This window comes from Sus scrofa, chromosome 1, assembly GCF_054392235.1.
Source record: "Sus scrofa isolate SSC_HxYL_T2T_F1_AM1 chromosome 1, Sscrofa_HxYL_maternal_Yorkshire_Landrace_v2.0, whole genome shotgun sequence".
NCBI lineage: Eukaryota > Metazoa > Chordata > Mammalia > Artiodactyla > Suidae > Sus > Sus scrofa.
The window spans coordinates 112,354,320-112,369,656 of NC_139383.1; the positions used below are offsets into that span (position 1 = coordinate 112,354,320).

The window sequence follows — 15,337 nt, forward strand, 5'->3', positions numbered from 1 at the left end:
TGCTACCCAAATGGCCATTCTGCATTCAAGCAACCTGTTCCAACAGAGTCATCTCTCATATAACTTCTTAGATGGATGTGCTTCTGTTTTGTTATAGAAGATAATGATAATGGTTGTTATTTGTATCATTTTATTAGCAATGCCTTGAGCACCTGGTAACTCTGATTTGTTTGACAGTTGACATGGCATGTTTAAATCACAGAAAAATTGGCATATTGGCTGGTAGGTAATAATGCAGCTGTAGCTGGGGTTTGTACATTGAATTTCACTGACATTGCTACTTCTGAAAGGAGAAATAACCCTTTTTTCTCACTTCATCACTTATGATTACAGGGCTCAGACAGTTTAGTCAATATAGTCAGTGCTGTATGTATTTTTACTACTCTTCCTGAAAGACAGATCCTTGTCCTGCTGGGTCTGTTTCTACTATTTAAAGGGGCAGCACTATCAGAGCCCATAAATATATGAGGGTAGAGAGATGGAGATGCTCTTAATTTGAAGGATAGATTGGCCAGATCCTGGCTTAACTCTCTGAACTGATTCAGGGGCCCTCTGGGTGACTTAGGGAAAGCCAGCTTTGTCCTGCAATAATGAATGGCTTCTCTTGTTTCCATTGCAGCAGTGAGCGAAGCACCAACCACCCAACAGCCGCCCATGTTGCCCCCGACTCAGCCTGAGCATCCCAGCAATGAGGAGGCCCCCAGCAGAACTATCCCCACGGCCTGTGTTCGACCCACCCATCCACTCCGCAGCTTCGCCAACCCTTTGCTACCTCCACCAATGAGTGCAATAGAACCGAAAGTCCCTTACACACCGCTTTTGTCCCAGCCAGGTGAGTGCCCAGTGGTTCACATTTAAAAGCTTTGTTATCATCCATGGTTCTGCTTAAGGGCATGAGGGTTCCTGAGAAAGCCTGGCTGTAATGTGTCTTTTTGGTATTGGTTACATGTTCAGCATGCTTGTGTCTTTTACTGACACTCTTTGGTGTTTGCCTTATAAGCAACTGGCTGGTGGTAGGTGACTTTCATTTCACTTGTTGTCTATTGTTCCTGAATATCAGTTCAGTATTCTAATAGGTTCTGTGGGGATGTCTACTTGAGAATACTGGAAAAATTCTTCTGTCTGCCTTATGGGTTCTAGGCTTTAAGGCTAGACCCCAAGACTAGAGTTAAAGATACAGAAGACTGCAAAATCACTTTTTACAGAAATGCAAATAATCTTCTGATTTGTGCCTTTCAATAGTCATCTTCTAGGGCTTCTTATTTTGGAGTTCCAAGGCCAGGAAGGAGTGTCAGGCCAGTGTAAAGTTAACTTCCTAATTTTAGAAATAAATAAACCAAAACTTAGATAGGAAGTAATATATAGATAGGAAAGATCTCTATGCTTCCTCTCTAAGAAGGAAGAACCAGAGCAGAGAGGAGAACCAGTCTTCAATTCCCAACACGGTGTTCATTTTATTACCTTAGCTGATATCCAGTGAGGCTGAACCAGAGGTCTTTTTAAAAATTATTTTCTATTAGGGATTAGGGCAAAGGGGCCACAAAGAGGGAGAAAGGAAGAGAAATAAGAGGGAGGAAGAGTTGAAGGAGAGGAAGAGGAACAAATAGATAGGCTGAAAGATAGATAAGCAGATACATAAATAAAACAGTGTTTAAAGTTATTTGGAATATTGGCATCATTCTTAACAACACCAGCATATCAGGCATAAGGTAATAAGGTTCAACAGTTCCAAGTTAATAGAGATGCCCCCTTAATAGACACAAGCAGCTGGATGGACCAATCAGTCATTGTGCAAATACATTTGAGTTAGTTTCTGTTTCTTAGATCCATACCTACAATGACAATTTTCATCACTGCTTTAGTACATAAACTTCCTGGTGACTGTAGAAACTAGGAAAACTAAGACTGGAATTGTGAATTTTAACTTTATATTAAGAGTAAATCATATTCCTGGCATCTTATGAATCGATCTGTGTGTGTCACCTCTGGCATTCTCACCATTCACAGGTGTCTAGTATGGATGCTTGGCTACCAGACACTGGCAGGTGGAGTAGAACACAGGAGGGATGTGCAGTTCCTGCAGTTCCATTCTTTGAGATGCAGGCTGCACGTCACACCTGGGCAGGATGGGGTCTTCTCTGACACATAGGCTCACTGTAGGTCATGATTTCATCTCACAGGAGACAGCTCTTCTAGCCCCAAAGAAGCCACACTAGGATTTAAAGCAAGTCTGTATTGTCCAAGACTTCCTCCTATTCCCCACATGTATATCCCAGGCACACATTAAGAGGAGGATCTGCTACTTTGTATTGCCTCAAAGCTAGGAGGTCTTTGCTAATTGAGATAAGGGGAATTTCAAGCAAGAAAATTCATTTCACAAAATTCCTGTGTCAAGAACATGCTGCCTGGTGATTTCTGGCTGCACTTAGTTTCCCACTGCAACACCAACCAAGGGAAATGATCTTGAAGGAGACTAGCATTCACAACAGACACCAGGTTAATTGCAACTATTAATAATAACTAACCTTTACTGAATATGTGCTATATGAGCTGCATGCTTCTGAAGACTTGTAATGTTGCATTTGATCCTCAGAACTTTATGATGTTGCTACTTTCTTAACCCCAATTCATTGACAAGGAAATTGTGATATAGAGATTTAAGTAGCATATTTAAGTCTATGGAGATATGGAGTGATGCATCTTTTCGTTAACTGCAAAAAGCATGATATCCTGAGCTTTTAGTAGCTCAGTTGTAACTCTTGGTTAATGTCCAATTGTTTAAAAACAAAAACAAAGATAAATTTGAAAACCTATTAAATCATTCTACAACTGATAAAAAGAAAAGAGTAGGAAACATCTGAAATGATTCTGAGTTGAGGAATAATGTTTCCTCACAAGCCACCTTCTGTCACATTTTAATGAGGAAAAATGAGTTTTTATCAAGAGCTTTTTCTATGTCTGTTGAAATGATCATAAGGTTTTTATTCTTTGGTTTGTTAATATGCTGTATCACACTGACTGATTTTTGGATATTGAAAATCCTGTGCATCTCTGGGATAAATCCAACTTAATCTTGTATGTTGTTGAGGATTTTTGAATCTGTGCTCATCAATATCAGCATCGGTATTGGCCTTCTATTTCCTCTTTTTTTGTGTGATATCTTTGTTTGGTTTTGGTTTCAGGGTGATGATGGCTTCAAAGAGTGAGTTTGTAATGGTTTCAATAGGATAGGTGTTAACTCTTCTCTAAATGTTTGGTGGAATTCACCTGTGAAGCCATCTGGTCCTGGACTTTCATCTGTTGAGAGTTTTTTAAATACAGATTCAATTCATTACTAGTAATTGATCTCATATTTTCTGTTTCTTCCTGGTTCAGTCTTGGGAGATTGTACCTTTCTAAGAATTTGTCCATTTCTTCTACAAATGTTTAATTCTTTTATACCGAATGGTACCACTTTTATAACATCAAAATCTAAAGTGCCATAGTACTTTACACTGATGACTGTTCTATTTGGAAGGAAAGTTGTTGTTGTCACTGTTATTTTTAGCAACTGTGTTACGTAGAGAAAAAATAGAAATGATATTCTAAAGTACATTTTAAATGAAAATTTTACTTTACAGAGGCAGTAATATTTAGATTGAAACACCAGGTTTGAAAATCAACCCATGCTCCAAGTGATCTATGCTAACAAAAAAATGACCCAAAAGAATCCTAATTTTAGAAAGAATATCTGACAGTAGACAGAACAGAGCAATTGTTATTTAAGTTATTCTTTTCTTCTAGTTACAGTAATAGTAAAGCTGCCTTGAAATCTGACACCATTTAGCATCAATAAGTGAGTTGTGTCTTTAAAAGATTTTATAGTTTTCATAGTCTCCCTTTAAATGCCAGCTCTCCCTGACTCACCTGAGGAACACCCCATCATCACTTGGGAATTATTAAGTGCCTTTCCTTTTTTTTGTTTCTCCATTGTCTCCCTGTGCTTCCTGTTCATTTCATAATGTCTTACCTCATGATTTTCAAATAAGTTCTCCCTGCATTGCTCCTGACAAATGGTAAATAGTATGCTTTTAAGAAAAGGCTGATGTTTACTTATTCTAAAAGAAAAAGAAAATTAGCAGACTGACGGATGTATTAGCTGTGACATTAACTACATGCTTCTTCATCTAAAAAGATGAAATACTTAGAGCTTTCAACAAATTTTAATTCTAAGAAAATCATTACTTTCATCAAACTGATTGATGAAGTAAAGTCATTCTCTTGTCAGCTTAAAAAAAATACCTCAAATAATTTACCTCTGGATTTCACAATAAAGGACTGCATAATTACTAATGAATTTATCTTTACATACCACAAGCAATTACTCTAGAATATGGTAATGTGAGGCATCACTATGATTTTTAAAGATCACACTAAATGAGGAGCTCCTATTGTGTTGAAACCTTTTTTTTTTTTTTTTTTTTTTTTTTTTTTTTTTTTTTTTTGCTTTTTAGGGCTGCACCTGAAGCTTATGGAAGTCCCCAGGCTAGTGGTTGAATTAGAGCTACAGCTGCCAGCCTACACCACAGCCGCAGCAACATGGGATCTGAGCCACCTCTGCAACTGCACCACAGCTCAAGGTAACACCGGTACTTAACCCACTGAGCAAGGCCAGGGATGAAACTCACATTGTCATGGATACTAGTCAGATTCATTTCAACTCCCATGTTGAAACCATTTAAATTAGGATCGGTGAAGAAGTTCTTTCCCTCCTTAAATCCCTGTGTGTGGTTTTGTGGGGCTGCATTATCAATCTGTATCTGGAAAGGCATGTGAAGCTATGTTTACAGAAGTTTTATAAGAGATATAGGGGAACACGTAATGATCTCCATGGAGTTGCAGAGAATTTGGCAGTATTTTTATAGTAAATGATAATTAGAAAGTCACCCTCTTGGCATAATGACCAAAATGCTACCTATCTGAAAACAGATTCATTCCTTCACTCATATTTTTTTTCCTTCCACAGTTAGAAATTTAGCTTACTAGACTCTAGGCTGTCTTATGGTATTTCTTACAATTTCATCATCACCTCATGATAAAGTGGTTCTGTTTCTTAATAATTCATCTACAGATGTGAATAGCTGTGTACATTTATAAATGATTATCAGAGGCTGCAATCATTGCATTTTGCAAATAGCAGATGTGGACATATAAGTAATTTGGCTTAGTCCTCTTTCAGATTAAATAGAAAATGCTTGATGAAGTGTTAAGCTTATGGCACTATAGATCTGACATAAATTCTACAAAGGGCCATGATAGGCTGTTTTGTTTTTTTTTTTTTCCTTTCACTACTGAAAATTCCTTTTAGCTGTGAAATGATCAGCTGCACTTTAAATGAACCTGGATTAGGAAACCATTTGTCTTCTGAGGCTGTAATTCTAAAAGGAAAGAAAATGTGACCTCTTAAAGAGTGGCTTTTATATCATAGCGCTGTTTTACAACATCAGCCCCTGGAGTTGTTGCATCTTTGTCAAGCAGCACCCGTGCTATATTGTCCTCCCTTTCCACATTGCCTTTCTACATGTTTTTATTTATAAAAGCGAAAGACCTAGGACATCCTGATCTTTTCAATCTTCTAGGGATCAATATGTCAGTGGACATGACAAGACCAAAACTCACTTCATTGTACTGCGAAATTGAGTTTGATTTTCCCTCTGCAAATTGTGGCCTGGGCTTCAATTTGTCTGAGAAGTGAGGATACGGAGTGGGTGGGGGTGGCCAACAGGGGACATAAAAGGCATTTGATTTATATTTTATGGCTGCTTGGGAAATCCTATGTTCCTGCTCTAACCTGATCTTTGTGGCTAGCCTCAATTCAGTAAATATGCTATCACACAAAACTGCCAATGAATTACTATAATATATTAACACAATTACTTTCCCTGAGCCATGTGTAGGCCACCATTGGGGGTGTTCATCAAGGATTCCATGTGAGTGCTCCATCCTGCTGAAATCAGTCATAGGCAGAGGTCACAGGGGGTCAGCCATCCTTTAGCAGGTAGAACAAGAGGGTCACTTTTCAGGCCAGTCAGATCAAATAAATCATTGGCACAGTTAAGTAGAAGAGATGTAATGATTTGATGTTATTGGATCCAGTCCCACCAATCAATTCTAGAGTGGAAAATTGCACTACCACCCATTACATTTCATCTCATATGTTAGTTCACTTCTCTGTGTGTTTTGGGGTTTTTCGTTTGTTTGTTTTGGAGGGTTTTGGGGTTTTGATAGTAACTCCTTGGAATTGTCCTGAGCTCATTCCTAGCATAATTTTTTTAATAGATGAAATCTGATTTGATTTGGTCTAGTCATCCTAAACTACCCCTGGGTGAAATGTAATTAAATCAAACTAGTGTTATATATTACAAATATTTGTGACTCCAGAACCTATTTGGTATTTTAATTAAGTACTATTTCCTTTAGTATGGTGTTCCAATATTTAAATAGCTAAAAACTCTGCTAATTGTCCCAAAGAAGGGAAATCATTTCTAAAGAAAACCTTATAATTAAGCCATGGGATGGGTACCTCATTTATAAATGACAAAGCTGAAGCCTAAAGGCTTATAGATTAAGGTTATATGTTATAGTTACAAGTTAAGCAGTTTGCTCAAGTTCAACAATTGAGCCAATGGCCAAGCTTAAAGAATTCATAGAAATATGACATTAAAGAAAAATAAACGATTTGATTTAGCTTTTTGTGATATAAGTAGTTATTCTTAGATTGACTCCCCCCCCCCCCATATAAGCAGACTTCTAGGGTGATCATAGTGATGAAATATCCCTCAGAAAGTGTAGTTTTATAGCAGGTAGGTTGAGTTCTTTAGCTTAATATTTAAGTAAATATTTCATTCCCTTCTGTAGGCTAGATGAAGGAACAGAGTTATGGCAAGAGTAGTGACTAGCCAGCAACTCTGGAGTAGCTCCTGTCAAGCTCATCTGTCCAACCTGCCAGTGTCCCTCCACAGGAGGGCAAGGAGACAGGGAGCGGGCATCTTTTGCTTTCAGTACCAGATACCATGGATGGCCCAGGGCTTTGGAGTCCAATAATAAAATCAAGATGAGCAGAAGGAAGTGTAAAACAAACATAAAAGTTAACGCACGTGAGAATATCACTTAGATTGTGAGCTAAAGCCCAGAAGGTCAATGAGAGTAAAAAAGGAATGGCTAGTACTTTTTAGAACTGCAAAAAGCTATTGGCAAGAGGGGGGTGAATGAACACAACTGAGCCAAAATTTGAGTCCTTTTGATCAAAACTTTGCCCTATTTTAAAATTAGAGAAAATTTTGCACCAAGAATTGTTTGATAATATAATTCAGGCTAATTATCAACTATATACAGTTAAACTCTAGTGTTAAAGCATTGCATAGTGATCTAGATAATCATAGAGACATGAAAATATCTACTTCCAGAACTTTGTTACATAGTAGACTACATACTTTGAAACATAGTCTAAGAAGAATGTCCTTGGATTACATGGGAAGTGGTGGCCTTGTGACTTGCAGAGAATGATGAAAGAGAGAACAAGGAATAAGTTGTTTTCAAAGCAGCAAATATTCCTTTTATATTTCCTAAGAACTTGATAAGCCACATGGCTAACTGCAGTTATATAGATTTTGTTAAATATCTTGAGGGTCAAAGTAGCTTTTTAAAAGAATCAGCTTAAGAACTCCCATTGTGGCTGAGCAGTAACAAACCCAACTGGTATCCATGAGGACATGGTTTTGATCTCTGGCTTTGCTCAGTGGATTAAGGATCCAGTGTTGCCACGAGCTGCAGTGTAGGTCACAGATGTGGCTTGGATCTGGCGTGGCTGTGGCTGTGGCACAGGCCAGCAAATTCAGCTCTAATTTGACCCCTTGCCTGGGAATTTCCATATGCTGTGGGGGAAGCCCTAAAAAGACAAAAAAATAAACCTCCAAAAATCAGCTTAAGTGAAACTAGTAGGGTTAATGTGTCACAGTTTGCCATAATTTACAGTTTATAAGGGATATTTCCAAGTGAATTCATGCCCACCTGAGAAGTAACTTTTATTACCACTATTAATACAGAGAGGTTGAATAACTTATAGCTGTTTCAGGATCATGTGTCATTGTTCTTTGGGCCTTTATACAAACTCTTACATATAAAGGATACTCCATAAATATGTGTAGAGTTGGTCAGAATAGAATAATTCTATTTATATTCTAAGCCAGAAATTAAATTCAGATCTTCACGTCTAATGATGATTATAGGTGAAGCAAAATAATTTGAGAGTTTGCAATAAGGATTAGATGTTGATGATAAAGGAAGACAAGATGAGACAATTTCCATCTTTTTCCTAATTCATGACCACGTGATCATAAAATGCTAAGACTTCCAAAATATGAATAACTCCTTCTGCTAAAGTTGAATTTAATTACAGAGTGGAAAAAGCAATACTAACCCACCACCCCTGGAAGTTCTATTTAGTACTTAACTTCATGAAAATACATACATCTGCAGTGATATCCATAGTAGACTGGAGAAGAACAGCATCCCCTTTATTCCTAAAAAGAATGAGGCTAAGCCAACTAGAGTCTTAAGAACTAGTCCTAGTCTCTCCATTATGCCAATTAAGGAATTTTGGTCCCTCGAATCCTACTAATTCTCAACTGTGGATTTAGATAGGCTTTCCTCTACAAAGAGAAATGAAACATGAAGTTCTAGCAATCTTAATTACTGAATAAATAAGGGTAGACATTCTCTATATTCTTTGCTTTATAAAAGAGTAAGAGAAAGGTTTTCCTTTGAATAAAGATTCTGAGCCACATAATGTCTTGCAAAGTCTTCTAAGGACTTGACAGAGTTCATTATAGTTCATCAATTAGTGTCAGATTCCAGTTGTTTTCTTTGGGAGCCAAGGAAAATTTCAAAACAGACAAATAAAAGTGTTCATATAAACCTCTGTGTTAATGGACTATCAAAAATGTGTTGTGAAAAATCTAACACACTGAAAACAATCTCCGCGGTTAAAAAAAAAGTGAGAACTTCACAATCAGCACACTATTTCTAAAGACATGACCTGTAATATCTAAGAAAATGTGTAAAATCCATTTAAAGATCCTACTTCCTCTGAATGTTTATAACTTTCATCTTACTGGCAGGGTCTTAATAAGGAGTTCAAGTGCCATGTTAAACATCCTGCATGCTTCATAGTATAGACTTTCATCTTAGGCTGACAGGAGAATTGATGTTCATATTGCCAGGATCTCTTTATTTACTGGAATGGCAAAGCTTTCAGAGGAGATGCCTTTGTCTTTTGTGGGAAAGGGATTCCAACAAACTTTTTTTTTTTTTAATTTGATGCAAAACAATGGTGAGTAAGCCCAGTTGATTTGATGGTATTTGTAATGACCATTCTTTTCAAATTCACTCCAAACTGCCCTTCCTAAGTATTCTTTCATATTTCCCATCCTTTTACACAGTTGTTTGTATCTTTCTACTTCTGTAGTCACCTGAGTCATGATTTTTAATAGAAATGTCCTATTTCAGACTACAACGGTGTGTTGGTGTGTTTACCTAATGTACCTGTAAGATCTAAGATTGTCGATTTACCCTTAAATTCAGCAGATGTTGCATTTAGTTGTTTTCTTCTTGTCTCTTCTCTGGAGTGGTACCACAGTTAGTTAATGGAGATAGAGTGCTGTGTGCACACAAGTCTGAGTTGATGCTTGTCATTGTGCAGGACTAAAGGCAGGAAGGTGCCATGTGATTAGATTTCAGCCAGTCTCCCTGGTCTCTTTGGCAAGTGTGACTAAAAGAGCACTTAGAGGAGGAAAATAATAAAACTCTACTAGGACCCACCTCCCCTGATGATTGGCTAGGTTAGCCTTAAATAAGTCATTTAACTTCTGCGCTTCCATTTTCCACAACTATAAATACAAAGAATAAAATCTGGGCTTGGAGAGTTTCATTTTCCTTTAGGAGTCAAAGCATGTCAATGTGAATGATGCTAGTTAAGAATGTTAGCACTAGATCCAGGAGCTTTAGATTTGATACAATCTGAAGACCACATTGCCTTATAAATTGAGCACAGTGAAGTTACTAATGCCTTCTAATAAGAATTGGGATCTTGTGGAAGGGGGTTTAAGCATACATTTTAATGGCTCAATGGCTGGTGAAACAAGATCTAACTCCTGAAGGTTATATTTCACCACACATATATACAACAGAGAAGAGAGAGCCAATGTCCTTACTTGGAAGGTAGAAGAGTGAACAGAGAATTTCAGAACAGCTTTTCATAGCTGTCAAGTATCATTTCTTAAGTCTGGAGAGAAGCATGGTCTCTTCCAATTGAATTCATCCAACAGCCAAGAAGTTATTTCCCAGCAGACCCTTTAAATGATCAAACTGTATTAAATAGCATCCGCCCTCCAATTTCTCAATCTTTCTTTCCCCCATTGCTCTGAATGTCCATTTCTCAAGCCCACTAAGGCTTTATGTCCAATAGGTGTACAGATTTGGTGGCAATGTACCTGACTTCCTCTCATTCATAAATGCTGGATCTCCTGAATTGCTTCTCACAGTGAACCAATTTAATGTGAAATCCCTCTGGACTTTCCTAGATCCCAGCTCTCACTTCCAACTTAGCTAGTCCCTGCCCTAACCTCCTACAAAGAGAACAGTAAGGCAAAGAAGAAAAATAAGTGAGGACCAGAAAGTGAGCTGTTGAAAGTGGGAAAAGGAATATTTCTCATCAAACACATGTAAAATATTTCTGACACCTTTGTCTTCACATTTACAAATAATATGTGTTTTGATTAAGAATATTAGAGCATGACTCATTTCCAAATGTTGTTCGAGATATACATTTTTAATTCTAAACTTTCCATAAACATGGCTATGTAAGCAGAGCTTCTCAACATTTAAGATGCCTAGAAATCACCTGCAGATCTTACTAAAATGCAGGTTCTGATTCAGTGGATCCAAAGGGATGCTGAGATTCTGCATTTCCAAGGTTTCAGATGCTGCCAATTTTTGCCTTTCTATAGATTACATTTTGAGTAGAGGTGGTAGAAGAGATCCTGTGTTCTTCATCTGGAGATCATGGAAGAACTTGTGGGTTTAGTAACCCATTTGAAATTAAATTCACATTTCTGTGTGTGTGTGTGTGTGTGTGTGTGTGTGTATTTCTTCTATTGAGTGGGTCCATAGCTTTCATTAGAGTCTCAAATGGTTCATTAGAGGGACCGCTTATGCTGCCTTTTTGTCATTCACCCTGCATTTTGGCTGAGCTTTAGAACATAATCACCACAGTCTGTTTTTGTTGTGCCTTGGTTTTGTTTTGTTATACCAATTCCAAAATTATTTGTAGAGATAACTTTCCAGAATCTAAGGCCAAGAGTCGAATATTTTTGCCCTACTCAATGAAATTCTAAAAAATTAAGTTACTCATTTTCTTGTAGAGGCATTTGGGCACATTTTTCAATGCCTGAGAATGGAAGTAGATTAGTATTTACAAATGGCTTAAAAGAAGTCCCACTTCTTTTTTCTTTTTCAATTTAAGTAGAGTTGATTTAAAATGTACCAATTTCTGTTGTACAGCAGTTGACCTAGTCATACACACACACACACACACACACACACACACACACATATACACATGCATTCCTTTTTGATATTCTTTTCCATTATGGCCCATCCAAGGAGATTGGATTTAGTTTTCTGTAATATACAGTAGATATATGGATAATGATAATATACCTTGTTATTTATCCATTCTAAAGTAGTAGTTTGCATCTGCTAACCCCAGAACTCCTAGTCCATCCCTCTCCCTCCCAGCACCCTTGGAAGTCACAGCATGTTCTCTGTTTATGTTTTGTAGATAGGTTCATTTATGTCATATTTTGGATTCTGCACATATGTGATATCATATGGTATTTGTTTTTCTCTTTCTTAGTATGAAAATCTCTAGTTGCATCCATGTTGTTGAAAATGGCATTATTTCATTCTTTTCATGACTGAGTAGTATTTCATTGTATATATGCACCAAATCTTCCTAATCCATTCATTTGTTGATGGACATTTAGGTTGTTTCCATGTCTTGGCTATTTTGAATAGTTCTGCACTTAACAGAGGGGTACATGTATTTTTTGAATTACAGTTTTGTCTGAATATATTCTGAGGAGTGGGATTGCTGACTCTTATGGTAATTCTATTTTTAGTTTTCTGAGGCACCTCCTATACTGTTTCCTGTAGTGGATGTAGCAACTTACATTCCCACCAACAGTATAGGAGGGTTCCCTTTTCTACATACTCTCTCCAGCATTTGTTATTTCTAGAGTTTTTAATGATGGCCATTCTGACTGATGTGAGGTGGTACCTCATTGTAGTTTTGATTTACATTTCTCTAATGATTAATGATGTTGAGCATTTTCTTCATTTGTCTATTGGCCATCAATATGTCTTCTTTGGAGAAATGTCTGTTTAGGTGTTCCTCCCATTTTTCAATTGAGTTGTTTTCTTGTTATTGAGTTGTATGAGTTATTTGTATATTTTGGAAATCAGATTCTTGAAAAATTGTTTGCAACTATTTTCTCCCATTCCATAGGTGGTCTTTTTGTTTTTGTTCTTAATGGTTTCCTTTGCTATGCAAACGCTTGTAAGTTTGATTAGGTCCCATTTGTTTATTTATGTTTTTATCTCTAATGCTTTGGAAGACTGACCTAAGAAAACATTTGTATAATTTATGTCAGAGAATGTTTTGCCTATGTTCTCTTCTAGGAATATTATGGCTTCATGTCTTATGTTTTAAATCTTTAAGCCATTTTGAGTTTATTTTTGTGCATGGTGTGAGGGTGTGTTCTAATTTCATTGATTTACATGAAGCTGTCCAACTTTCCCAACACCACTTGCTGAAGAGACTGTTGTTTTCTCATTTTATATTCTTGCCTCCTTTGTTGAAGACTGAAGGGAAGTGTCTGGGTTTATTTCTGGGCTCTCTATTCTGTTCCATTGATCTGTATGTCTGTTTTAGTACCAGTACCACGCTGTCTTGATTACTGTAGCTTTGTAATCTTGTCCGAAGTCTGTGAGAGTTATGCCTTCTGCTTTGTTTTTTCCCCTTCAGAATTGTTTTGGCAGTTCTGCATCTTTTATGGTTCCATATAAATTTTTGGATTTTTTGTTATAGTTCTGTGAAAAATTCCATGGGTAATTTGATAGGGATTGCATTAAAACTGTGGACTGCATTGGGTACACTGACCATTTTAACAGCAGTAATACTTCCAGTTTAAGAGCATGGGGTATCTTTCCATTTCTTTGAATCTTCTTTAATTTCCTTGATTAATGTTTTATAGTTCTTACTATATGAGTCTTTAACTTCCTTAGGTTTATTCCTAAGTTGTTTATTTTTTTAGGGGGGTGCATTTTAAAAGTTTTTTTTTACATTCCCTTTATGATATTTTATTTACTATACAGAAATGCAATCTTGTACCTAGATACTTTGCTGGAATCATTTATCAGATTGAGTAGTTTTTGTTTGAAGTTCTTAGGGTTTTCTATGTATAGTATCATGTCATCCACATATAGTGAAAATTTTACCTTTTCCCTTCCAGTTTGTATACCTTTATTTATTTTTCTTATCTGATTGCTGTGGCTTTGACTTCCAACACTCTTCTCTGTTGAACAAGTGGCACGAGTGAGCATCTTTGTCTTTTTATAGATTTTAACAGGAAGGCTTTCAGTTTTTCTCTGTTGAATATTATAATGGCTATGGGTTTTTATAAACAACTTTTATTATGTTGAGATATGTTCCCTCTTTACCCACTTTGCTAAGAGTTTTTATCATGAATGGATGTTGAATTTTGTCAAGTGCTTTTTTTTCACCTATTGAGATGCTCATGTGATTTTTTTACTTTTCTTTTATTAATGTAGTGTATAACATTAATTGATTTGCATATATTGAACCATCCTTGTGAACTTGGGATGAATCCCCTTGGTTGTGGAGTATGATCTTGTTGATGTGTTGTTGGATTCAGTTTACTAAAATTTTATTGAGAATTTTTCCATCTATATCATCAGATATTGGCCTACAATTTTTTTTTGATAGGATCTTTGTCTAGTTTTGGTATTCAGGTGATGAGTGCCTTTGAGAGTGTTCCTTCGTCTTAAACCTTTTGGAAGAGTTAAGAAGGATATGTTCTTCTTTATATGGGGTAGAATATATCTGTGAAGCCATCTGGCTCTGGACTTTTGTTTGTAGGGAGTTTTTAAAATTATTATTACATATTCCATTTCACCTCTAGTGAGTTCTCTATTCAAATTATCTATTTCTTCTTGGTTTTGGTGAGCTGTACGTTTCTAGAAAGTTGACCATTTCTTCTAGGTTATCAAATCTGCATGTAACTGTTCACAATATTCTCTTATGGTTTTGTTTTTGTGGGTTTTTTCTCCTATAGTATCAGTTGAGATTTCTCCCTTTTAATTTCTTATTTTGTTTATTTGGGTTCTCTCTTTTTTCTTCTTGGTGAGCCTGGACAAAGATATGTTTTTTGGGTTTTTTTTGTTTGTTTGTTTTTACCCTTTCAAAATACAAGCTCTTGGTTTTATTGATTTTTTTCTACTGTTTTTTAATGTCTATGTTATCTCCTAAAAAAAGTTCCATTTCTGAAAGTCTTTTTTTTTTGGGGGGAGGGGGGCAAATGAAAACCGATAGAGAATATTCACAACTCTCTAGGATAAGTTTCCTCCAGAAGATGAGCTCCTGTGGGAAATGAGATGTATTGTCATTTGAAGGGGGTTGTCCTTATCCTTGGCACCTCGTGTTCTGGCATGCAATGGAGAACAATTCTGGTAGAGATTTAATGATTTTACACACACATTTCCCCAAACAATGATTCATCATTTGATGAAAATTTCAGATTCAACCAGTGTCACACCAGGATGAACAGCATATGAAATCTATAAAACATATTTAAAATGTCTTTTTTTTTTCCCTGTAGTAATGAGGATATGTGAACCTGCATTATGAATCACAGAAATGATTTTTAATGGGAAGGAATTAAATGTTTATTTGAATAATGAAGAAGTTAAGTTGTAGTGTATAATAACCTGAAAGATATCGTGGAAAATCATTTATTGGGTATAAAATAATGCTAAGGAATAAATACATGTCTTCTGAGAATGCATGGTTATGGTAAAGAGGGGGAGGAGAGAGAAAGGTTTTTAAAGAAAAAGAACCTATTTCTCCAATAAATATTTGAACAATTAAAATCTTCCTCCCTCTCTCCCTGCATCCTGCTGTGTCTGTCTCTTTTGTTTTTTGTTTGTTTCCTGGATCAAA

At 36.4% G+C, this 15,337-nt stretch overlaps 1 protein-coding gene across 5 annotated transcripts in view; it reads left to right on the forward strand.

The window, feature by feature from the left end:
• The window catches only part of DCC (DCC netrin 1 receptor), a 1,237,100-nt gene that overhangs the window by 1,183,648 nt on the left and 38,115 nt on the right, over nucleotides 1-15,337 (forward strand). For 3 of the 5 annotated variants that reach the window (XM_021073456.2, XM_021073463.2, XM_013992856.3), the window contains one exon: nucleotides 620-832. In XM_021073456.2, coding sequence (XP_020929115.2) covers nucleotides 620-832 — 213 coding nt within the window. The remainder of the gene's footprint in view (nucleotides 1-619; nucleotides 833-15,337) is intronic. The other 2 variants (XM_021073460.2, XM_084966364.1) reach the window with 1 other exon arrangement.